We start from the raw sequence: 26,905 nt of genomic DNA on the forward strand, positions 1-26,905 counted from the left end.
TGTTTGGCATTTTGTACATTAATTTTATTTCTTTTTCAGAAGTTATGAAATAGCAACATGACAAAAATATGGATCTCAGCACACTATGTAAAAGTTGAGACATTTGATAGAAATATATAATGACTGAAGTAAACTGCGACAGAACGTCAGGAAACGTTTATTGAAACTCAGCTGTTGTTATTTACCTGCTAGACCTCCGTGTCATTTCAACGTTGTATTTTTTATTTTTTTGTATGAAAAATCATCTTCCCTTTATTGCAAAAAATGTTGAGTTATTTTTTATCTCAGCGTTGGGTACAACGAGACAAACCTATAGCTGTTGGGTTAAATTAACCCAGAAAATGCCAAAAACATATTTTAAATATATGCTTAATGCATTTTGTAGAAAGTAATGTTCAATTGAATATATTTTTTAATTTGAAAATATATTTAGTTTTAACCTTATATATTAACATACATTTCAAAATGTATTTCAAGGGTAAGCAAATACACTTTTTACTTTTTCATCCTATATTGCAAAAATGTATTATTTGCTAAAAATATATTTTAAATATATGCTAAAAAAGTAAATTTTATAAAGTATATTTTTAAAGTTGAAAATATATTTAATTTTAACCTTTTTAAAATGTAATGTTTAAAGGTTCATAACATAAAGTTTTTCTTCCAATACGATGTGAATATATTTCCTTGGATTAAAATATAGGGAGGGCTAAATATATTTTTTAATGCTTTAAAAAATGTATTTATTTCAAAATATACAAAATATGGCCAAAAAATATATCAGTGAAAATTTTATTTCGTAAACATTTTCCAAAATATATTTTAAAGCAAACATATTTTTGTATATTTTGAAATAAATTTACAAATATTTTAAAAACTATATTTTTTGATGTATGGGTATGACCCATCAATGGGTTAAGACAACCCACCATAGGTTAAATTACAACCCAATTGGTTGGGTTCGTCCCTTTTTTTAACCCAACGCTGGATTGAAAATGACACTGTCTATCTGGAATCTCATTTGTGGTTTTGTATTTCCAAATGTGCCACATCACAATCGGTCACCTGATATGCAAGAACCAGAAGCGCTTGCCGTCATTGTGCTGTACAATCCAAAGGCACGGTTTTGAATTTAACGTAAGATTTTGTAGAGTTTGTTGCTCACACAAAGCTATGATATGGCTTCGGTACACTTTAAAAATAGTCTATGATTTGCATTTGGTAAAAGAAAAACACCATTCACATCCCTTGGATGAAAAGAACATCAAACATCCAAAGACAATAATGTGGGGTTGAAACGACACGAGGGTCAGAAAATGTTTACAAAATATTTTCCTTAAACTTGTGATTTGTTTGCATTAATTAAAAGGAATAATCAATCTGATGTTAAAGTCAACATGAAATGATATTCCTTCAGTAATGTGATCTTTATCCTAAAGGGTTTCAATAAATAAAACTATAGAGACTTGAGTTCATCGATTAGAAATTAAATGGATGATAAAGTGGGCATTAAAGAACATAAATTGTAACTTGAGAGAAAGTTGTGTCTTAAGAAAGTTTACAGATCAGTTTTAATGTCATATTGACTTTAGGAGCCTAACCGAAGGGGGCAACGATGATCAGATCTTCTCCAAACCACCAGAAATATCTGAAATCTTCAGTGTCCTCACAAGTGAATATAAAAACATGCAGTACCAGCAAGCATAAAAGGGCGAGAGATTTAAAAAGAGAGAGATAGAGACTGTGCTTTTCAACTAATCAATAAAGTAGACGATGCTGTCCCGCTTGGTGTTTGTCAAAGTGATGATTGACAGCTGTCAGTCATAATTTAAAGATATAAAGTAGATGTTGCTGTCCCGCTTGGTGTTTGTCATAGTGATGATTGACAGCTGTCAGTCATAATTTAAAGACAAGGTAGCGTGCACACCAAAGCGTTTACACTGGCAGGCGGTTTTTCAGGGCTCTGTGTTGAGCGCCAAAAATAGAAAAATGTTCAACTTTGGGTAAAACGTTCAGCTTGTTATTGTCACTTCTAACTCTGTCGTCCAATCACAGTGGTGCCTTTAGTCTGCATCTGACTGGCGTTTTCAGCCATGTTTAAACGCTTTTGTGTGCACGCCCCCTAACTGTGGGTTTACACCAGAACCGCGTTCAACAATTTGCGCGAGTAGATTACATACAAAGTCAATGCAAAGACGCGATCAGACGCGTCCTCGCGTGGGGCGATGCAAATGATGCAATATGGGCGGCACGTTTGTCGTGAAAACACTTGCTATTCACCTCAAACGCGTCTTTGCCCAAGTTGAAAATATTCAACTTGAGCGAAAACTTTGCATGACACGAAGTTAAATCCCGCGAGTAATCTAGAGCGAGCAACGCAATGTGATTGCACGCTTCGCTTTTGGTGTAAACCCACTGTAAGGGTCAGAGGCCAATCCTTGTGCTTTTTTATCGTCTCTGTGTTTATACAGTACTGTAAATGTGTGTTTATCTTTCACGCTGGGGAAACATCAGATCAAAGTTTGTTAAGTATTACATTCTGTACCCTTATCTTTATGCAAACCTTAGTAGTTTAGTATTTGACCGAGTGGCTGATGCACTGTAAAAAATGCAGCATTTTTGTCAAATCAACATATATTTTTATGCTACTTTAACTTAAAAAATTAAGTAAAACAACTTCAACTAGTTTTTATAAATTATGTCAAATATTCACAGGTCAAAACTTAAATTAGTAGGTTGAAATGACTTGCAAAACCAAGTTGTTTTAACTTTGTGCTGCATTTTTTTTTACATTTTGTGATATAGGGTTGATTTCACTTTTAGGACTTCCTGACAGTCATGTAAATGTACATCACATATTCTGATATGAATAGTTTGTACTAATGTTCATTTAAAGTAACAGTTTGCTCTTCCCAGACCTCTGACGACTCTGGGCCGGATCCGGCCTGTAGTCATTTGCTGTCTGAGTTATCTCAATTTAAACCTGTAGACTGACAAAAAATGTCACAAACATTTAAACAACAACCTGTTTTTTGTGAACTATTCCTTTGAAGTCATTTGTTGCAGTTGAATCCATCTGTTTGCTACCATTTAGTTGCGTATGCATTATCATTATATTGGTCTTAGCATCAGCTATTTAAAAAACTAAATCGCTCGATCACCAGTATCAATAATAATCAAATCAGAAATAATCCACAGATTGTATAGAAACATCACACAGTTAAAGCTCGGTGCTTATCGTCTGTTTGTGCTGAGAAATGTTTGAATTTTCCATCATAAGGCCTCCAGTCGATGTGCTCATACAGTGGTAACTCTCATAACTAGTTCTCTAGGTTTAATAGTGTTATTGGTGCTGTTAGTGGTCGGACCGCGCGGCTCGTGCGGCCGTAAGTGACTCAGTAAATGAAGGATGTTATACGGAGAGTGTTGTTCAGACAGAGCCGTCTCGTCGCTGTGCCCATCGGTCGGGTAAGAACCCGCAGAGTCCTGGAGGGTCACAGCTGCGTCCGGGTTTGTCATGGAGTCGGCCGGGGCCGGCGTACCCGCCGCTGCCATCAGAGAAGATGGCGATGGAGATATTTCCACTCCTGTTTGCTCTCTCTGTTGAAGAAGAGATTCCTCAGTCTTCTTTTGCTCCTCGCTGTCTCTCTTCTTGTCGTAGTTTAAAACTTTCCACTGTTGATTGACAGCCTGCCATCGATGGAATATTCGAAAGACTGAGGGTCCCTCGTGGACTATTAAAGCTGAAGAAAGGAAAATCTCATTGGGGTTATTCTGTTCATGCAGGGTCCAAACTTAACACTTAACACCAATTCTGACATAAATGTTATCATTTTCATGACTGGATATTTTTTTTGAATCCTCTTACTTCCCCCTTGATCATTTCTTTTGCTTTTTTCTGAAACATTTCTTTTTCATGATTTATGCTCATGTTTGGTTCTGTTTTTTACACTCTAAATGTTGTGCTTTTAGCTTAGTCTTGAATCACTAGAAAAATTGTATGAAGATCTTGTGCATTAAACCCCATTCACACAGACCTTTGGTCCTAGAAAATATCTGTAAAATTGCAATACAAGCTTCTGTGTGACAAAACACGTCCCGTAAATCTTCTGGGATTGTTGCCGGAAAGAGGACCTAGTAAGATACCCGGAAAACCCTCTGTGTGAACAAGAAGCCGAAACAATGCCGTAATGGGCGTGTCCTAGTGAGGACGCATGCGTCATCACAACAAAAGTTATGGTTTAGCTCTTTAAAACGTGAGATTTACATGACGATCAACATTCACGATGACTTCAAACAGGTCACATGTCTTCCCAGGACCTTGCAGTGTCACTGGCAGAGTGAATGAATCAAAAATAAAAATTATCCCAGAAAAATCCTGGGTGCATTTTCTGTGTATTTTCCGGAATGTCTGTGTGAAAAAGGGCTTCAGACATCAACTTCCAAGACTCAATGCTACTAAACTCAATGCTGTGTACAGTACAGTTGACAATAACACACATTAATCTTAACAATTAAGCATCATGAAGTGAACAAGAGACTGTAGGAAAGCTGATAAAACATCCGAGAGTTTCAGCTTTGTGTTTAACATCTCTCTCTGCTAAAAAAAAGTATTTACCATCTAAACCCTTCAGTTAATGCTTTAGAAAGCCTAAAAATACAAAAAACCCAGATATTGCAGGTTAGTTAAATTGGAGATGCCCAATATTCCTTCCCCAGCTTGTGTATAAATTAATAAATATAGTTAAATATAGTGGATATAGGAAAGGCACAACAGTGTACGTACCGATGCAGACAATGTCCATGAAGCCGTACATCCCATAACAGATCTGGAACAGCAGGTCCTGACGCTGCCACTTTGCTGAGGGACTGAGAGATGACCACACCAACCAGGAGATACTGGCGATCAGGAACAGAGAACCCAAGATAGCTGCTGCGATCTGAACTTTCTCTATGACTGTCAGTGAAATAGCTTGCCACTTGATTGACAGAGAGAGAGAGAGAGAGAGAGAATTTATAAATAGTTTTTTTCCTTCTATTAACCTAGAAAATGTGAAAAAGAACAACCCAGTAACTTAGTTTTGGTAAACCATTCTCTGCAAGCATGTGGAAAAATAGGTCATTGAGATTTGGCTCCCCTTGTGATGTCAGAAGGGGTCTTATTATAATAGAGACAGAGCGCAGCGCGTCATAACCTGAAAACCACGCCCACCGGGGGGGAAAGCGATCTAACCGTCTCCATTGACTTTGTATTGCGAGAAGCCGCCTCCTTGTCATTTCTGGCTTATAACAAAAAACTGAATAATGCCTAAAAGCTGCTGTGTGACAATATGTACAGCTAACAAGCCAAAGAACCCAGAAATAAGTTTTTATAAGCTGTCGAGCCGTAAAACCCAGTCTTTTTAGGAGAATAAAGTGGATCGCCGACTACGTTTCCCCCTAGTGGACGCAGTTTTACTAATAGTAGTACTATGAAAAGTTGCCTGTTTCCATTTCTGTGTCTTTAAACGCTCGTTTTTTTGAAGTTGAAAGCTTATAAAAACTTATTTATTAATTTTTTGGCGTGTTAGATGTACACCTTGTCACACATCAGCTTTTAGGTATTATTCTGTTTTTAAGTTTAATCTGTAAATAAGTTTTTATAAGCTGTCGACTTCAAAAAACGAGCGTTTAAAGACACAGAAATGGATACAGGCAACTTTTCATAGTACTTCTATTAGTAGAACTGCGTCCACTAGGGGGAAACGTAGTCGGCGATCCACTTTATTCTCCTTAAAGGCTGGGTTTTACGGCTCGACAGCTTATAAAAACGTATTTCTGGGTTCTTTAGCTTGTTAGCTGTACATATTGTCACACAGCAGCTTTTAGGCATTATTCAGTTTTTTGTTATAAGCCAGAAATGACAAGGAGGCGGCTTCTCGCAATACAAGGTCAATGGAGACGGTTGGATCGCTTTCCCCCCGGTGGGCGTGGTTTTCAAATTTGCATAACTGCGCTCTGTCTCTATAATACAGACCCTTAATCTGCACTATCCAACCACTGCACTTCATTTAGTGCAGAGATCAGCTCATTTGCATTTACAAGGACACACCCAAAAACGAAAGTGGCAATTTTAACATGTTATGATAAATTATCTTTATGGTATTTTGTGCTAGAACTTCACATATACACTCTCAGGACACCAAAGATTTATTTGACATCTTAAAAAAGTCTTGTGAAATGTCCCCTTTAATATACAGCGGGGAAAATAAGTATTTGACACATCAGCATTTTTATCACTAAGAGGTATTTCTAAGTGGGCTATTGACACAAAATTTCCACCAGATTTAGCCATCAAGCCAAATAAATCAGAACATTTAAGTATACAAGTTGAGTCATAATAAATAAAGTAAAATGACACAGGGAATAAGTATTGAACACATGAAGAGAACAAGGTGCAAAATGGCATAGAAAGCCAGGAGATCACCTGAAATCTGTCAGTATTTAGAGAGAAACCCTGCCCCCTATCAGTACTACTTGATATCAGCTGCTTTAGTCCTAATTGATGGCCTATAAAGGCTTCTCATTACTCAGGAGGCACACAGGAAAGACTTCATGATGGGTAAAAGCACATAACTCGCTCCAGTTCTTTGTAATCTTATCATTGAAAAGTATTTTGATGGGAATGGCTATAGGTGCATTTCCAGAATGCTGAATGTTTCTGTGAGCACTGTGGGGGCCATTATCCGGAAATGGAAAGAGCATCACTTCATCATAAACCGACCATGATCAAGTGCTCCATGTAAGATCCCTTTTTGAGGAGTCCAGAGAATAATCAGGAGAGTTCTCCAAGAGCCAAGAACCACTCGGGCAGGACTTCAGGAAGATCTTGCATCAGCAGGTACTGTTGTTTCAAAGAAAACTGTAAGCAATGCACTGAACCGCCATGGCATTCATGCATGCTCACCACACAAGACTCCATTGCTGAACAAAAAGCGCGCTGAGGCTTGGTTAAAGTTTGCGAAAGACCATTTGGAGAAGCTTTTGGATTATTGTGAGACTATAGTATGGTCAGATAAAAGCAAAATTGAACTTTTTGGCAGTCATTCTACACACCATGTTTGAAGAAGAAATGGCACTGCCCACCACCCCAAGAACACCATACCAACAGTTAAGTTTGGGGGTGGAAGCATCATGGTTTGGGGTTGCTTTTCGGCAAGGGGTACTGGCAGACTTCATATTATTGAAGGCAGGATGAATGGAGAAATGTACCAGGACATTCTGGATAAAAATCTGATGCCATCTACCAGAAAGCTGAAAATGAAAAGAGGGTGAACATTTCAGCAAGACAATGATCCCAAACACAAGGCCAAGGAAACAATGAATTGGTTTCAAAGAAAGAAAATCAAGTTGCTTGAATAGTCCAGTCAATCACCTGGGCTAAATCCCATAGAAAATCTATGGAGAGAACTGAAGAGCAAAGTTCATAAAAGAGGCCCAAGGATCCTTTAAGATTTAAAGACCATTTGTGTGGAAGAATGGGCCAGAATCACTCCTGAGCAATGCAGACAACTGGTCTCTCCATACAAGAGGTGTCTAGAAGCTGTGATCAATAAACAAAGGCTTTTCTAGAAAGTATTAAATAAAGTGTGTTTAATACTTATTCCCTGTGTCATTTCACTTTGTTTATTATGACTCAACTTGTATACTTAAATATTCTGATTTCTTTGTATGAATTCAATATTTGGCTTGATGGCTACATTTGGTGGGAATTTTGTGTCAATAGCCCACTTAGAAATCCCCTTAAAAATGCTGATGTGTCAAATACTTATTTTCCCCGCTGTATATATATATATGAGTTGATTCTTTGTTAGAAATAATGCATTTATGACAAATAGCAGAATTAAAGGATTATCCCCAGACAGCAGACGACTCCAGGCCAGATCTGTGCCGAAGTAATCAGGTCCGCTGTGGATCCAGCCCGGAGTCTTCTGAATCTGAAGCTTTTAGCCTGATTCATGTTTAGATTTGTGGATCTGATATTGTTCTGCTTTAGCAGAATCTTATTGTTATTATGATGTTACTCATCTTTGTGTTATTTTGTTGTTTTATCATCATTCAATTTCAGCAGATGTCACCTTTTACAACCAGGAGTCAGTGTATTATGAAAGACTTACAGGATGTAAACAGCAGGTATGTCCCTTAAATAAACCATTTCAAGCGCAAAGTAATTTAAGACACACTCAAAAAAAAAACTTCTGGACATCGGATGCACATGATTAAATTAGGTTTTCTTAAAATGAAATTAACATTAATTAAAATAAATTAAATTTTAAGAAAACTTGATTCAATCGTGTTGAACTGGCGTACATAATTAAATGACATAGATCCAACTATTTTTTTAAGAAAAATAATTTCAAGAAAACTTAATTCAATCATTTGCAATTAGATTTTTTCAGTGCATGTTTTTTCGGCATTAAATAATGGGGCAAATATCCGTTATAGCACACGTGCAGAAGTTCATTGCGGTGCATGGATCATTTAAATAATCTCCTCCGGAAAATGTTCACATCACAACAGTCGTTATTTAATGCCAAAACCTGGCCCTTAGTTTTGTCTTAATGCAAAATCATTATTGTATCTACAATGTTTAGCATATTAAGAAGGTATAAGATCATTTCTAACACAAAAATAACACAAATCCAATATATTACAGCAAAAGTATTGTTTGTGTGTAGTATTCAGGACCAATATGAAGCAAAAATATCAAAGAATCATTGAATGTATAAGAACAGAATTTGTTCAGTGGAACTGGAACTATTAATTAATTCCACATCAATCCCATCCCAGTTACCTCAAACAAACTGATTTGTACCTGCAGTGGATTTTTGGTGCTGATGGCGATGACCTGATACTTATAATAACACAGTTCACAGGTCCATGATCCTCTCTCGCTGATCCACTTTATTAAACACGGCTGATGAGTGCTGCGGACCGAACCGCTACAGCGACACGGGCTCAGTAATTCTCCCTGCATACACACACACACACACACACACACACAAAAACACAAACACACATGGGCTGTGACATCACACTAATACTGCATGACATCAGGACATTAATTGATGACATTAAGTATTAAGTAAAGTATTAAATACATTAAGTAAAAAGTATTTTTACTTTTTTTTGCATATTTGTAAATTATTATTTTTGAGATTACACAGTGATCATCCATCATACTTTACCATCTTATTTTACTTAATACTCCATGACTGAAATAACGACTTTTAAAGAGAACCAAAACTTAAATTACAAAAATAACAATTTCAACGAATTAAACCAACCCAGTCTCACAAAATTTCGTTAAATAGTCACTTAATTTTTGGATTCTGTTTTCGTGATATTATCACAATTTTCTGCGTTTTTTTTTCGTGATCGTATAACGAATTCCAGTTTTCGTGTGATTATCACGTATTGGTTACTCAACTTTTTTGTCCAATTTTCTTACCATTGTCGCTTCGGTGTAGGATTAGATTTACATAAAATGACATCCCTACCCAAACCCAACTCTAACGCCAGGCGACAAAGAAATCAGAAAAAAATAGTATAAACCAATACATAAAGTGACATTCTAATGCAAGCACCAAATCTAACCCTAAACTGAAGCGACGATCGTTTAAAAGTAGAAAAAAGCAGTTGAGTAACCAATAATCACATGAAAACAGGAATTTGTTATACGATCATGAGAAACGTGAAAATTCATGATAATATCACGAAAAAAGAATAAAAAAATTACGTGACTATATCACAAAACTCAGTGAGACTGGGTAGCATAAAACACAATGCATTTTTTAAACATCAATCATAAACTGGTGGTCCTCTTCCTATGCTTACAGTTTTTCCGCCATGTAAATAGGGAATCTGCCTTGGTGCGACTGCAACTGGCTTTTAAAGGGGATGGGAGATAAGACTCTCTTTGATTTATTGCATGTTACACCCAATTACTCATTACAAGAACAGGAACAACCCATTTAGACTGTGTGCCAGGCGCATAGACCATTTTTCCCGCCGTTAAATTAGCAAAAGTGGATTGGACACGCCTTAAATGCACTTGTGCCGTGCGCTTTAGACCATGCACTTAGCTAAAAGTCTTCTAATCTAAATATCATGGTGGCAAACATTTGAAGGATAAAATAAAGATTTTCTGCTCAAGCTTGTGAGCTGTAGACATTCAGCCAGGCTTACTACAGTAAATGTTTTGTGAAACAGCTTCACATGTGTTTAATGACTGGACTGTGTTTTGCTGTTGTACTGAGTTATGTGTAAATGAAACTGGTGTTCGGCCGGTTGTATGTGGCAGTGTTAACCGGATGAGTATCGATGTCTGACCGTCGTGTCTGTGAAGCATAACTGAAGTGCAGACATGAGAACAGGTGCGACTCAGCAGAAGCCCTCACCTTTCATCAAACGCTCGCTTCACACTGACAAACATAAACACTGAGCTCTCTTAATTATCTCTGTTCGATGCTTTAACGTTTCATAACCCCAAAACACATCTTCTGCCTGTGCAAAAAGATTACCTTCTTACTTAGTATTGTTGTATTGTAGATATTAGTACAAATATCTAAAAAGTCTTAAATCAAAATGCATTTTCTTGCTGCGCAAAACGGCCTAAGAAAATAAGTCTAGTTTTTAGACCAAAAATATCACATTTAAGTGAACTTGTGCTTTTTTCAAGATACCACATCAAGAAAATGCATTTTGATTTAAGACTTTTTAAATATTTGCCCTTAAAGAGCACCTATTTCATTTCTAAAAACAAGGTTATTTTGCGTATTTGGCATAATTTCGTGTGGTTTATTTTCCACATACCGTACATTTTTGTAGCTCCAGATTTTACTCTCTTTTTGAAACACACGGATTTGAAAAGCTGTTATATGTTATTTGTCAGCAGAAGCTCTTCTATTGCTTTAGTGATTGCTGTAGCTAAAGCTATTGCTTTTTGATACATGACAGAGGTCTTAGCATATATTTAATTCATATATATTCCGAGACAGCAGACGACTCCGGGCCGAATCCACGCCAAATCTGCCCCGGAGCTGTCGACTTTGGCGCAGATATGGCCCGGAGTCGTCTCCTGTCTCCTGCACAACTTAGATTATTTGGTCTTGGTTCAATTTGATAAGAAATGTTTATGAGTTCATATTGGGATATTTGGCACAGTCTGAGCTCAATGTGAGCTCTTTTTATTGATGAGAACAAATCTGAGCGACAGGTCCCCATTTTCTCTCTATTAAATCAGATTGATCAGAAACAAGTGAGTTAGTAAAGAGATGTCGTTTTCACCCAGGACTCACAGTTAAAGCCCCCTGGAGCTCAACTGAGCATCGCTATTACATAAGCACGACCCCTAATGATCCTTCAGCCAAGAGGAGCAGTGGCTCTGTCACAGCGTCAGAGGAAACAGAAAGGGAGTGTTGGTAGAAACACAGGCCCGTCTGCAGATGGACATAGTGGGAGTGAGTTGGCTGGACACTATGTGGAGAGCAGGAACAGCCAATGAGATGAAAGCGTCACAGGGGGAGACGAGGAGAGCGTCCATACCTGCAGCCTAATCTACCTCTCGGTTCTCAGGACAGAAATATTATAGTCTCATTACAACTTTGACAATCTGTTTCACTGTACTTAACAATCATACTGACACCACAGACTCGTGCAACTATATTAGTGTCCACAGTAATGGACAATAACATAATGCTAATTGTAAACTGGATGTAGATGACCCGCAGCCCCGCTGGTGCTTTACGTTTCAATACCGAACATCTTTCCACCAAAATCTTACACCAGTGGCCGGTTGCAATAACATAGCCGTAATGTTAAGACTGCGTCTTAAGAATGATTCGGACTAACTAGCAATTAGTTAGGGGTAATCAGTCTTATTATTTGGATTTAAATTAGACCAATCTACCTTTCTATGTAACATACTTAAAACAGATCAGTCTTGAAGAAAAAATTAATGACTCACTTTTTAGACTAGTCTTAAAGGTTTATGCAACTGGCTCTGATGGTGTGCTCATCGCCAGCATGCAAAGCATATATCTTGCCACACTGCAAAAAATGTTTTTGTCTTGTTTTCCAGTATGAATATTTATGAATTCTTAAACTGAGATACATTTACTTGGTAAGCAAAGTGGATTAAGATATTAAGTCTTGTTAATTGAAATAAATGATGAAAATCAAGAGGTTTATACTTAAAACAAGTAAAAGATCTGCCAGTGGGGTAAGAAAAATAACTTTATTCCAGTTTCAACTTAATTTAATAAACTCAATTTAAGTTTATTTTTATAAATATAATATATAAATAACTATTTGTATCCAGTATAAATATCTAAGTAAGACATTCATAAGACATCAACACATGCTGAGTTTGTTCAAAGACAGTTGGGAAAACCAAAATCAACTTTGAGACACAATTGATAGGAAAAAGGATTGCAGTCTCTTGGAAATGCATAAAAAACGTACACAATGTGAAAAGTTGTGCAATACATATAGGCCAAATTTCAACAGTGCGTGCATATGATATGCCAGAATCCTTTCCGTTCACTTAATACACCGCATCTTTTTGTGTCATTTTATGTATTGGTTTCTCAATTTTTTACCATTGTCGCTTGGGTTTGGGTTTAAAACAACTTTTTGTTACATAAAATCACATCCAATCCCCAAATCTAACCCCAGCTTCAAGCAGTCATGGCTTATAAACCTATATATTAAATCATATAAAGCAAATCCCAAATCTAACCCCAAACCCAAGTGACAATGTTTAAAAAAAATTAAACAAAGAGAAATCAATACATAAAACGACACGAAAAGCTGCGGTGTAGGTCAGGAAGGTCTGGCGTATCATATGCACGCACTGTTGGAATTTGGCATATATTTTACACGACTTTTCACACTGCGTGCTATTTATATGCATTTCATGAGAATGGATTGGGAAAAGGGTCTTAAAGTCGCAATGAAATTGAAATGAAAGTTTTTGTTTTGGAAAAATTTGTTTTTGGATATTGTGGTATTTTATTTGTGAGCTTCAATATATATTTTTAATTCCTGTTCCCCTTATAATCTTTAATCAAAAACGCAAATCTCCTCAAAACGATCTCTCTTTACTTCCAGTCATATAGCAAATAGCAACACAACCCCAACTTCAAACGATCCAATCAATTCTCGATAGATGAATTCAAGTCCAGCCCTACCTTTTTCATTTCAGAAGCCGTTTCACTCGGATACACGTCACATCGGGGAAAATAAGACAATCACTACTTTTGTTTCATGGCAACATGTCTTGCAAGTTGTTTGTTAATGCTAGCAGTTTTAGCATCTAATATGATAACTGGCCATATGCATGCTGGTTTAGCTGGTTTAGCTGGTGGTCACCAGCATCCCAGCACCAAAACACAACATATGGTGGTCTTGCATTTGTAGTAAATGCAGTGAATGCATTTGATTTAGTGTTCCTGTTGACCCGCTATGTGATTTGTGAGTATTTTAGTAACATTGTTGTAGTTTAAATGAGTTAAACATCCTTAACTGATTCCATTGCTGTGAAGTGACTTATATATTTATATATATATATATTTGTATGGTTTCTCTTTATAGGTTATTAAGCTAAGCATCTGAATTAACCTCTGAAATAAGCAAATGAGGATCAAGTTGTTTTTGAAAGATTTTCAAATTGTTTTGATAATTAAGAATCAGAACCTCAAAGTTGATTGAAGCCTGGACAGACAGGAATTCCTATATAACTTGACACTTACAAGATATACAGTAAGTATTATATGAAATCCTGGAAAAACCAAACTTTCCGACTTCTACCATCTTAAATTCAGACATTAAAACCAGTTCACAGTCAGCAATAACCAAATAACATCCAGTTGTTTGTTAGGATAGGAGTAGGACAATATTTAAAAATATCTGGAATCTAAAATAATGCAAAAAAAAAAAACACTCCAAAAATTGCATATAATGCACAAACCAAATAAAACAGTAAAAGTGATGCTAATCTGTATGAGTAATCTGTACGATTTATTTACGCCACAATGCATGCTGGGAAACAGAGATGAGCATCCAGCACCAGAAATATCACTGTGGCTCTGCTCCAAAACCTAGTGAGCTGCCTACGTAGACTGTATTTTAAGAAAACATTGGCATGCAACAGATACGCAAGCATTCCAGCACAAATCCTTAAATTTTGTGGAACCAAACAACGTATATTATTTTAACAGAAATTTAAACAGTTGTAAGCACAATATACACATCAGAAAGCACATCATGCAAAGGTGAAATACTGTGTTCCCAATGCCTGAATCTAATTTACATTAAATGAATAAATAATACCGAAATGCACCAGAGGTAGGTTGTCATGTGAAGATAAAAGTATCAGATCAAGTGTGAAAAGTTGTCAGGTGCAGTTATTGTGTGAGCGAGCGGTGAAGTTTTCATACAGACTGAACCTAAAGTATCTCAGTCAGATCATATCTCCTGTTAAAACTGTGTCAAGTGTGTGCCATTATGAATTATGACTCAGAAATAAATAAACATCTGAGTGAGTTTGGTGAATGGAGACTGAAGACAGGACACTCACGGCTACACTTGAAGAGCGAGAGAAAATGTGTGACTTATTGACAATTTTTCAGTTCAATTAACTTGCGTGATTAAATTTGGACACTTAACCACACAACTATTTAAAGTCAGATGAAGACATACAGAGAACTGAGAAATAAACATGACACGTTAATATAGACAAGATAGTTGTTTTTAAACTTTTCGAAAGAGTTTTTGATAAAAGGCGTTCACAAAACACTTGCAAGACACTAACTTAACCCCTAATTCTGATTACAGATTAATTGAGTATCTGGCAAACGCGAGCGTCTCTTTTTTCATAGACCCCTTCGAAACGTCTGCAGCAGACACTTATTTTGATATGACACATGATGCACATAAGTTTGCATGATACGCTGAACACACATTTTGACATGGCGAGCCACACACATGACGGGTTAAATACATTTTGACGAGCTTCGCATTGTGCACCCTCGAAAAAGAAGTCACCAGCCACCACTGTGTATGTGTTTGTGTTAAAATATACATAATAATTACACACAAAACACACATATTATGCAAAAACTCACTTTTATTTTGTATGCAATTAATAGCGATTAATCTTTGGCCACCACTATAGTTTTATCATTTACTGAAAAAGAAATAAATAATTGACTTGACTTCAGTATAGTTTCTGTCTACACTCTCAGAAATAAAGGTACAAAGGTTGTCACTGGGACAGTACCCTTTCAAAAAGGTACATCTTTGTACCCAAAGAGTGCATATTAGTACTTTGAACTGCCAAAATGTACCTTTAAAGGTACATATTTGTACCTAAATGGTACATATTAGGACCTTTTTTAAAGGGTACTGCCCCAGTGACAGCTTCGTACCTTTATTTTTGACAGTGTAAACTGTGCAGTAGCCTAATGTCCCTTTCAATATTAGCCAAAATGATCCATCAAATCCAATCAGACCCCCTTATTAGTTTAATAGTAAGTGTGATTTCTTATACACTCACTTAAAGGATTATTAGGAACACCTGTTCAATTTCTCATTAATACAATTATCTAATCAACCAATCACATGGCAGTTGCTTCAATACATTCAGGGGTGTGTTCCTGGTCAAGACAATCTCCTGAACTCCAAAATGAATGTCGGAGTGGGAAAGAAAGGTGAATTGAAATGTTGCCTGGTCTGATGAGTCTCGATTTCTGTTGAGACATTTAGATGGTAGAGTCAGAATTTGGCGTAAATAGAATGAGAACATGGATCCATCATGCCTTGGTACCACTGTGCAGGCTGGTGGTGGTGGTGTAATGGTGTGGGGATGTTATCTTGGCACACTTTAGGCCCCTTAGTGCCAATTGGCCTTCATTTAAATGCCACGGCCTACCTGAGCATTGTTTCTGACCATGTCCATCCCTTTATTACCACCATGTACTCATCCTCTGATGGCTACTTCCAGCATTTTAATGCACTATGTCACAAAGCTTGAATAATTTCAAAATGGTTTCTTGAACATGACAATGAGTTCACTGTACTAAAATGGCCCCCACAGTCACCAGATCTCAACCCAATAGAGCATCTTTGCCCTGTTTGTGCATCCCACAAATCTCAAATATCAATATGGGCCAACATTTCTAAAGAATGCTTTCAGCACCTTGTTGAATCAATGCCACATAGAATTAAGGCAGTTCTGAAGGTAAAAGGGGATCAAACACAGTATTAGTATGGTGTCCCTACTTATCCTTTAGGTAAGTGTAGGTTTTATGTGAATGAGATCATGATTTATGGATTTAGTTTTCTTAAACTCAGGATTTAATAAACAGAAACAAACAGGTGAAGTGTGAGTTCAGGAACCTGAATCTAGAAAATTACAGAGACTTGACAACAGTATTATGATGTGATGTCTATAATAAATGAGATGGTAGTGAGTTTTAAAGATTTTGAAAATCTTTCAAAACAACACACAAATATGAACTAATGATATTAAATATTTACATTTCTACCTATTGCACATCACTTTTAAAGCCTTGTAGATGCTGCTTCTCGGTTCATAAACTACTTCTGCTTTCCAGCAAAATTCCAGCTGCACTAAAGAGGTAAAATGAATTGAATCTGTCATAAACAGGAGAATATGTGCCAGGAGAGGAGCAGCATTTGACTCTTAATGATACACAAATGTACTACACAACAAAAGGCGCCGCATAAGACAGCCCGAAGCGATTCTGAAAAACCATTTCCATTGCTGACTTGCTGGAGGGACACAGAGTATTTGGGCCTCTATTGAATGTGATGTGAATTTAATGTGGCGAGGATGTGGCATATAAACCAGAGAGAGAGAGAGAGAGAGAGAGAGAGAGAGAGAGAGAGAGAGAGAGAGAGAGAGAGAGAGAGAGAGACTGTCTAGCGTGTCTCCACTGAATTACCGGATGCAAAAATAATGTCCTCATCTGCTGTAGCCATAAAAGCAGGAACTGTGGTAGACATCTCAAGCTTTTTCATAAATGTAATTTACTATACTCAGGGTCCAAAATTACCATGTAAAATGTAACACGCTAAATCTTACTTATTAAAGGTGAGGGAATATTTAGCGGTTTTATTATCACTTATTCACTCGCAGCCTGATATTTAACATTCAGTGAAACTAAACTGGTGAATCAACCTGATAACATTCATTATTTTTTGTTTTCTCTTTAGTGGCTTGATGCAAGAAACATTCAACATGTGTTACTGAAAACCTAGACATTCAAAATTTAAAACTTTCCACAGCTGAAACACTTTCTAGAAGATCATTTTTTTCAAAAGAAATACTGTATTAAGAAAAAGTATATACATTTTATTTTCTATACATATATATAGTGTTCATCACCTACAGAAACCAATTATTAACACAAGAATTCCCAAATTAGTGGGCGGGCATGTCATTAATTTTTTTGGGTGAGGTGCGAAGGGATCTATCCTACACAAAGTTGGGATAACATCTAGCACAGGGGTCTCCATCCTTTTTGTGAGGGCCACCACAATGGATAAAACAATCTGGAGGGCTCCTTTTTTTTGTTATTGTGTTTTATCATTGTTTCAAATGTAAACATACATTAAAGAAGCCAAGCTATAAAGAATATGTAATAAATAAATAAATATAAAAATGGAAGCTATTAATAGAATGGGCTTTGGCGGGCAACTCACAGACTCTGTGCTGGCAACCTGGTGCATGAGATCAATGATCTAGCAGAATAGATTCAACTAAAGGAAGGTTTTAAAGGAAATGTGCATTAATTTAAGTTTATTGTAGTTTTTTTATTATTTTATTGTTTATTTAATAGAAATTATGGCAGTCAAAAGATTAATCGCGATTTAAACGTTTTGGTTTGCATACTATATGTGTGTGTGTATTGTGTGTAATTATTATGTATATATAAATAAAATATACCAAAATCTATGTAAATATATATAATTGTAAATGTTTCTTAAATATATACATGCATATGCAAAATAAATTGCATATGTAAATACACACACAAAATGCAAAAATTACCACTAATGCACAAATATACAGTACTGTGAAAAGGTCTTAGGCCACCTTGCCAGAATTAGATTTGTTGTTTTTGCAATGGTATCATATATAAAGTTTCTCAGTCTCTTTATTAGAATACACTCAGAAAATACAGGAAATAGTATTAAAAACTGTATAAAAGTATGTTGAAGTGTCAAGTTTTTAGGGTAAACTCCCCTTCCACTTGAGCAATAGTAGGAAACTGCAGGACCTCTTAAATCTAAATAAAATTAAAACTTTTTACTTCATTCTGCTCAAAATCGCTCAATATTGTTTAGTGCCAAGAGAGTTCAACACCAATGATGTCTAAAGAAGACATTTAGTCCCGAAAATTTTATTGTTTGCATACATTTCCTGTATTTTTTATTTGTATCTGAAAAATAAATATGGATGGACATTAAAACTTCTAAAACAACTTTTCCACAGTAGTAGGCCTACTGTATATTACGCAAAAACAAACTTTTATTTTGTTTGCGATTAATCACGATTAATCTTTTAACAGCCCTGATAAAAACACGTACAGAACTTGATTGTGAAGATGTTGTAGCTAACAACATCCTTTAACCATTTAAAGTTTAGCAAGGCTTTGTTATGGTGCGAATATTTTGCAGCTGGTAAGTAACTTTGCAAGATTAAATTTGTTTTTGTGCAATAACTTTGCACCCCGTCTGTAACCTTTAAAAGTGAAACAATTTAAAATACACTATTTAGGTTTCCTCACACTGACAGAACCTTCTGAAGAATATCCAGATGTATCCGATGTCTCAGAGAAACTCTCCAAGAACCCTGATGTTTGTTTTCTGTTACATATAAGAGAATGATTTGGAGTAATATTAAATATACCCTGAAGTTTCCTGAGAGCATAAATAGGATGTTTGAGACCATTTTAAAAGTGCCTAGAGGTTCTCCAGAGGGTTCCACCGGTGTGACATCTGAGGAACTCCAAATGGTGCCATGAAAATCTTTTCATCTCAATGCGTAGCTGTTGCAATGCCTGTCGTCCTCACACAAAGCCAACACTTCACCTGAGCTTCATCTTAAATCTCTCTGTCTGTTAGTATTGTAATACAAAGGCTGACGTTGAGGGTCTCTGGGGTAAAAGTGTGTAAAGATCAATCAATCTGTAAAAACATCAATCTGTGCTTCTCTCTCTCTGTTCAGATTTAATCTTTGAGGTTTTAAAAGCATAAAAAACATCAAGAGTACATCACAAAGTGAAGGAATATAATCACGGGTATTATTATAAGGGCTATGGGTCATTCTACAAAAAAGGTGGAAATGCTTGTCCCTTGCTTTTGCAGACCCCTTAATCATTTATTTTGACCTAATAATTCCATAATGATATATATTTAATAAATATAGACTGTCCTTAAAATGATGAAAAACTTTATTTATTTAATTTTCTTTTTTCCTTTTTTTAAAACTTTTTTTTATGTCTGGTCCTGAAAATTGCCCTGTCCCTTTGTTCATACATGGAAGTTGAACTGTGTACTTCTTATTTAAAACCATGTTTTTTATAAAACAAATCAAATTTACATTTACCTTTAACCTTTTATGAATTTACTACAACACTGAAATGGTAAAAATACACTATTACTATGAATAATATCAAATAAATATTTTTCCCCCAAATGTATGTCATTGGTGTTACCCTACCCAAAGCACTTTTATTTTGAAAGAATGCATCAGCTCTTTGAAGTTTTTCATGGGTCAAGAGGTCAGTGAAAGAAGTGCAGTGAAGGAAGGCAAAAGGTTTGTGAGATGTCTTACTTTATTTGTCTAAAATATCATGATATATCTAAAAATTTTGAGATAAGATTTTTTGGATGTCATTAGTGTTACTCTTTTTTATAGCTGGGAGTGTAAAAATCTTGACATAAAAATACATTATACTGAATAAGTATGTGATTGTTACATCTCTGATAAAATAGCACATGGCTAATGGCAGCCATATTTTTTAAATGTTAGTTTTTTCTGTAAATTGTCATTGGTGTTACCGTCATTGGTGTTACTTCTTTAATGAGTACTTCCTAAACACTATTCCGTTAACTGACCAACACAAAAGCATTAAAAACAAAACAAGATGGAAAAATTTTAGTTTTATCATATTCATTATTAAAATGTATTAAAAAGTTAAACCTAGATTAAGCTCCCCGTTTTGTGGATTCATAGATTTGACAAGTAATTAATGCTATTAAAGAAGTTTTGGGTATGTTGAAAGAAGTTTATTTAAGCAGATTTCCATCACCCGAATTCCACCTTTTCTGTAAGATGACCCCTATACAAAATAATGCACTGCACTTTTTCTGTCTACTGTTTATTTGGCATTGCAACTCAGGATAGTGACTTGGATTGTGATGAGACGACAACTCCAGTAAACAGTCTCTTTCTAGTGTCTATGAATGAATCATTTGAAAGTTAACTCAAAATGTATGTTACTCACTGTAAAAAATAATACGCTGGATATATAGAGAAGAGCCATCTCATTCTGTTTACTTTCTTTACTATCATTAAAAATATTTGGATGCATTCCTGGAAACTGACCTACACCCAAAAAGCAAAGTTTTGTACGCTATCAGTGCTCGGGAAAGTTAATTTTAAAAGTAATGCATTATAATATTAAGGTACTCTCAAAAAAGTAACTAATTGCGTTACTTAGTTACTTTTCATGGAACGTAATGCTTACATTACTTTTTAGTTACGTTTGCGTTACTTTTTCTTGGCTGAGGCTTGATCTCTTTCAGGTCTTGCAGGTGTTTTTTATGACTGAAAAATTCTGCATTCAGAAATTGCATATTTCATCACAAAATGCATAAAAAGTAACTCAAATACTAATGTGTACATTTAAAAAGTAATGCGTTACTTTACTCGTTACTTCAGAAAAGTAATATTATTACGTAATGCACGTTACTTGTAATGCGTTACCCCCAACACTGTACGCTATTATATTGTATGAGATATATCAGGCCAGGCCATCTGGAAGATACAGAAACCCTGAATTACTGAGTGATGCATAATGTTTTAGTGTTTTAACAGACTGTTGTTACAGCATCTGCCACCCTCCAAATGAGCCAGAGTCTGTCGAATCAGCAGAAAAAACAAGCATGAATCAGTCGGAGAGGTTTAAAGACGGAGCACAAGTGTTTCACTGATACTGGCCTTCATCTTAAACTCTCATTCATCTGTAAGACATCAGTTCTGCTCCATGTCTTCAAACTGAACGCAACAACATATAACAAGAGAGAAGACCTATCACTGAAACTATTGCCTCGGGTCTAACGCATATAATTCTGTACTTTACACTTCCAGCCGAGGCATTTAAAGAGATTGTTGTGTCTGTTCTGGGAAACAATCTCATGACTGGATGCACACAGTGATTGGCTTAAATCTGAACCCAGGTTTGGTCATTTAACATAGCGGTTATAAAAACACTGACTGCCTTTAAGGGACCTTTTCTGTTTCATAAACCGGACATATACAGTATAATATCTGTGACAAACACATACAACTCTTTGATACAGTTCATTAAACAGGGTTCCCACAGGTCCTTTAAATCCTTGAAAGGTTGTGAATCTGGTCGAAAAAATTTAAGGCCCTGGGAAGTTTTTGAAAATATGCATACATAGATACAGGTCATTGAAAGTGCTTGAATCTATTTTATGCAAGAAGTTTCATAAAAATAACATAAAAATTCTAGACTTTTTAATCACACATGCTAAACTGTTCGCTTTAAATGCTTATATCTTCTGTATGTGAATGTTGATTCATACCAAAATGCTTTTTTGCATAGTTGTGTTTGACACATGAAAACGTCTTTGGTTACATATGTAACTTGTTAACTGAGAAGGGAACGAGACACTGCGTCTCCCTTGCCATATTTCCTGCGTCCCTGTAATGCCGTCTTTAGCAATATTTCAGATAGCGATATAGTTCCTGGCTCCCGCGTCACCCTGTCTTTGTCGTTAAGCCTCACCATTGGTTGAATTTGATGTACACATTCAGACGCACTTACCCCTGGAGGTGTCCCCAAAGTGTCACTGCAGTGACGCAGCGCAAGTTCCCTCGATAGGGAACTGTAACAATGTATCTTAAAAGGCAACATGATGTAACCTTGCTCTCACTTGAAATGTGTCCCCAGATTTAGTCCTTGAATTTGAGGGTATTGGACCTAAAAAAGTCCTTCAAAGGTCATTGAATTTGAAGTTAACTAAGGTGTGGGAACTCTGATTAAACATCTCATTGACATTTTGGGGTACGTTGCCAACCTGAAGGGGTAGTTCACCCAAAACCAATGTTTGAATTGTTGAATTGTGGAGGGGGCTGGGGTGTTCCCAGACCTCCTATAAGCATTGAGGGGCCCCCTATAAAGCACAAAAATATGAATTAGGGGGTCCCCTGTTTTTTTGTTTTTTTTAAAAACAATACTACATAAATTAAAAATGCTTTTTAACACAAGTTATACTGTCTATTTTTCATCCAAATTTTGCAATAAACTAATCCAAAAGATTTCTGTCTATTAGATTTAGGTTTAGGATTGGGCTAGGCTTTTAAAAAAAATTCTCAAAGTATTATTTCACACTAATTTGAGGGGTAAAAAATGGTTAAGGTTTAAGTTAAGGGTAATTTGGGATTTCTTTGATTAAAACGTTTATACAGGACCAATGTTGATCTGGGATCACATCTTACTTTGTGAAGTCACGGTGACCCCACTGTATAATGTTGGGGGGGGGGCGTGGCTTAGCTAGGGGCCCCCCATCATTTTTTGACATAATTCAAACACTGCCCAAAACTGAAATTTCGGTCATCTTTGCGCACCCTAACATTGCTCTAAACCTTCTTTTTTTCTTCAGATGAATCGATACATGATGGTAAGCACACAGTTGATGGCACCCATTGACTTCCATAGTAGGAAATAGAGAAATCCTTTATGAAAGACATGCAATGAAAGTCATAATTTAATAAAATATTTTTTGTATTCAACAGAAGAAACTCGTACAGGTTTAGAACAATGTTAGGGAATAAATGATTTTTTGAGTGATCTCTTTAAACTTTTTCGGTCAAAGTTCATATGTAATACAGTATGTAAAAATAGAATCTTGCTTGATATTGTAATCAGTCAACTGTATGAATTTAAATACTTAAATAAAAACGTACATTTGACTGAATGTAGTCTTAAAGTTATTGATATTGCGCTTGTGACAACTTGCCCCGACACCCCCCTTACCTTTATCTTTAAAGCAGAATGAATGTTTAGGCATTGCAATAACCAATCAACCGTCTGCTGTTTGTTTCTAAACCTCTCAATGTAATGGATCCTCTCTGCTCACCTGGATCAAGTTACCTTCTTTCAGTACAGGTGTAGGTTCTTCTCAGGTAACACAAAAGCTACTTTAGCTTACTTTGCTGTGCTACTTGCCCTAGTTTTTAACTTACTCTGACTTGACACTATTAAAGGTTTCACTGAAACAAGTGTGAAATAAATGTCTTTCTGTTGTAAATGCTGGTGAATCACCTTCCCTTTGGGTGATGACGGTGCAGGAGTATTTGAAGCTGAAACTCATTTGCATAATACTCATGCAAAATTCATGAGCTCCGCTCTGAGCTACTGTTTTCCTGCTAAAACAACAAGCTTTAAGAAAGGTAAATACTCAAGGTTGTGACCTTACAATGGGGAGGTTAATCTGAAGACGGTTTAAAAAATAATAAAGGCTCTCCGATGGCTTTATAAAGAAGCGCAGGTCAACCAATGACCCCCTCATGATCAAGAACCATTATCAACCACATGTTTCTCGATTGCTTTAAGCAGCACATGAACGGATGAAGTAGAAAATAATAACTTTTCAACTTTGTGGAACTTATAAAGGTCCTCTTGGCTATAATGAGAAACTTTATTTTGCATGGTGATAGTAAATGGGAAAATAAATAGATTCAATATTACAAAAATCATGTAAATATGGTCTTTGCAAGAAAGTAATGGAAAATAAAACGCTTAATTCTGACAATATTGGTCTTGAAAATGCACTTTTGTGTTTCTGATTTCATGTAATAGCATTCCAACAATTTTATTGTGCAAATCTTTTTGGAGTGCTAGAAATAAAAACACCTGCTTGCTCTGATGTCGTGTATGGATAGTAGATACCTGTTCTGGTCCTTGGAAGCAAATCCTGCACACTGGGGTGCCTTCAGCATAACTGATGAAGGAAAATCTCTCATCCCTGCGGTCCTTTGAGAAGTCATCCGCTGCAGCACTTGTCCAACCCGACCCGTCTGCAGATGCCTCCGGCCCTATAGCGTCCTCTGTGGATGGGGTACTCCAGTGTCGAAGCCGATGGGCTCGTAGGCTATTATTATTAGTAGAGGCATAAGGAGTGATTCTGGCCGTTTGTCCGCTCATGGGGCTTGTCGGAGCCTGTGGCCGGAGCAGAAACACCTTCAGGTCACTGAACAGGACGCAACAGCGGCTTTTCAGCATGCCGTGACCACCCAATTTAACCAAGGAAGCCAAAAAATACACAGTCCAGGTAAAATTAAAGTTTTAAGCGCACTTTTAGTTTACACTGAAGAATCAATGCATAAAAGCCATGATACTCCACAAACCTGTTGGCCCTTTAAGTGCGAGCTTCATTCAAGTGCTATGTCCTCGTTTACTTTCCAATTCAATTATTCTTGTTGAGTTCATCAAATATTTATTCCAGAGGTCAGCACACAGGTGTCAAAATCCATATGATTATTCAGATATCAATGCATCCCTGCTGAGTTTGTAATCCAGCACCTGTCCACCTAATGATAAAAACGTGTCTGAATGCATCCAAGTCACATGGATGTTAAAGCATTTGCATCCTCTCTAATCATTTTCCACGAGGTCCACTTTCAGATTTCGCTCTTTAAAGCTCTTGCAGGTGTATGCACCTAAAGGATAAAGCAATACTTAATGCATAAGCAAGCACGGCCAATTCCAAACATTTCTGCAGGTGATGCTGCTGTCTGTAGACGCATCCATGTCGTGACATTTGTGATGAAATGTTATTCTGCTGCAGTTTATGAATCTGCTCTCAGTGCCACGTTGCTCCGTGTGTTAGATCTGTCATTACGGATGCGCGCGGGCTATCCGACGCTGCGCATCGTCTTCGCATCGAGTTGCGCAATTCCTTATGACAATGTATCATAACCAATGCACGCGGAAGATCCTTACTTCATATGCACGAGATCCCGGTGGACTGACGGTGTGTGATGCTGCGGTTTCAGCACGCGGGTTCACGGGACAGCTCCCGAGGAGAAAACGTCACGCGGCGCGGAGGGATGCAGAAGGAGGGACCAAATGATGGACAACTTCACTTCTGATGACTTTAGGTTGAGTTGCCCATCACGTCGCTTTAAAAGAACGAATGCATACGTCATTTGACCTGCTTTTTTGTAGTATTTGATGGGACTTGTTTAGCAGAGTTGTGCCATGGCATTTCTGTTGAAAATCCACTATAGACATGGGCATAGGTACTTTCAACAACCACATAACAACACCCTGAAACTGGATTTAATTGTGAAAATTAAAAATTTATTGAATTCTATTTTCCAAATAAAAGGTTTCTGTAAACCACAGTGGTCTATATTAGACTAAAAAATACTGGTTTATTGGGTCAAAAAGCGTCAATTCCAGCCTTTTTGAGGTAAATTTACAATGCAAAATGTTTAATGAGTAATACCAACCCAGCATTTTGGGTTGAAACAACCCAGCATAGGTTAAATTACAATGCAGCGGGTTAAAATAACCCAGCATAGGTTAAATTACAATGCATCTGGTTAAAATAACCCAGCATTTTGGGTTGAAACAACCCAGCATAGGTTATATTACAATGCAGCACGTTAAAATAACCCAGCATAGGTTAAATTACACTGCATCGGGTTAAAATAACCCAGTATTTTGGGTTGAAACAACCTAGGTTATATTACAATGCAGCACGTTAAAATAACCCAGCATAGGTTAAATTACAATGCATCGGGCTAAAATAACCCAGTATTTTGGGTTGAAACAACCCAGCATAGGTTAAATTACAATGCAGGTTAAAATAACCCAGCATAGGTTAAATTACAATGCATCGGGTTAAAATAACCCAGCATTTTCGGTTGAAACAACCCAGCATAGGTTAATAAATTACAATGCATAGGTATAAATAACCCAGCATTTTAGAGTTGTATAGCAATATTATAAATCCATATTTGTTGCCAAAAATGTAAGATGATCCAAGTTTTGGAATACAAATGTTTCAATATGAATTTTTACTGCATTTAAGCAACTTATAACAAATAAATATTCCATGCTTTATTTTATAGTAAAATCAGGATGACAATATGATAATATATAATATAATGTAAGTTATTAAAGGTAATTTATCTGTAAATTCCATCATTCTGATTCATCTCATAATGCAATCTGCATTATGCCAAAATAAATTAATTATAGGTTTATATGTCATCCTAACATATATTTAGAGTGTACATTTGATATTTAAATGTATATATTTATATGTATTTATTTTATGTTTATAAATGTTAATGTCATTTTAAACTTTTAAATATTGCAATGAAAGCAATTATTGTGTGATTGTGTGTAAATTTAGATGGCAAAAAAAGTTTAATGAAAATATGTGTATATCAAATATTATACAATGAATATACAAACAATTTTGTAAATTTGTGTTTTGAGAAAAGGTCCAATAAACACTTCAATTTAATGTTTAATGTTTTTTTAGTATTATTTTTATATATATATAT

General features: G+C 36.2%; 1 protein-coding gene across 1 annotated transcript; it reads right to left on the reverse strand.

Annotated features, from left to right (window-relative positions):
• marchf4b (membrane associated ring-CH-type finger 4b) lies at positions 1-25,502 on the reverse strand. Its single transcript, XM_055215820.2, has 4 exons — positions 24,276-25,502; positions 8,855-9,010; positions 4,787-4,979; positions 1-3,743 (listed from the first exon to the last, which is right to left on the reverse strand). The coding sequence occupies exons 1-4, from the start codon at positions 24,606-24,608 to the stop codon at positions 3,298-3,300; spliced, it is 1,128 nt and encodes a 375-aa protein (XP_055071795.2). The 5' UTR covers positions 24,609-25,502; the 3' UTR covers positions 1-3,297.
• Between the last annotated feature and the right edge of the window lie 1,403 nt (positions 25,503-26,905).

This window comes from Misgurnus anguillicaudatus, chromosome 17 (genome assembly GCF_027580225.2).
Source record: "Misgurnus anguillicaudatus chromosome 17, ASM2758022v2, whole genome shotgun sequence".
NCBI lineage: Eukaryota > Metazoa > Chordata > Actinopteri > Cypriniformes > Cobitidae > Misgurnus > Misgurnus anguillicaudatus.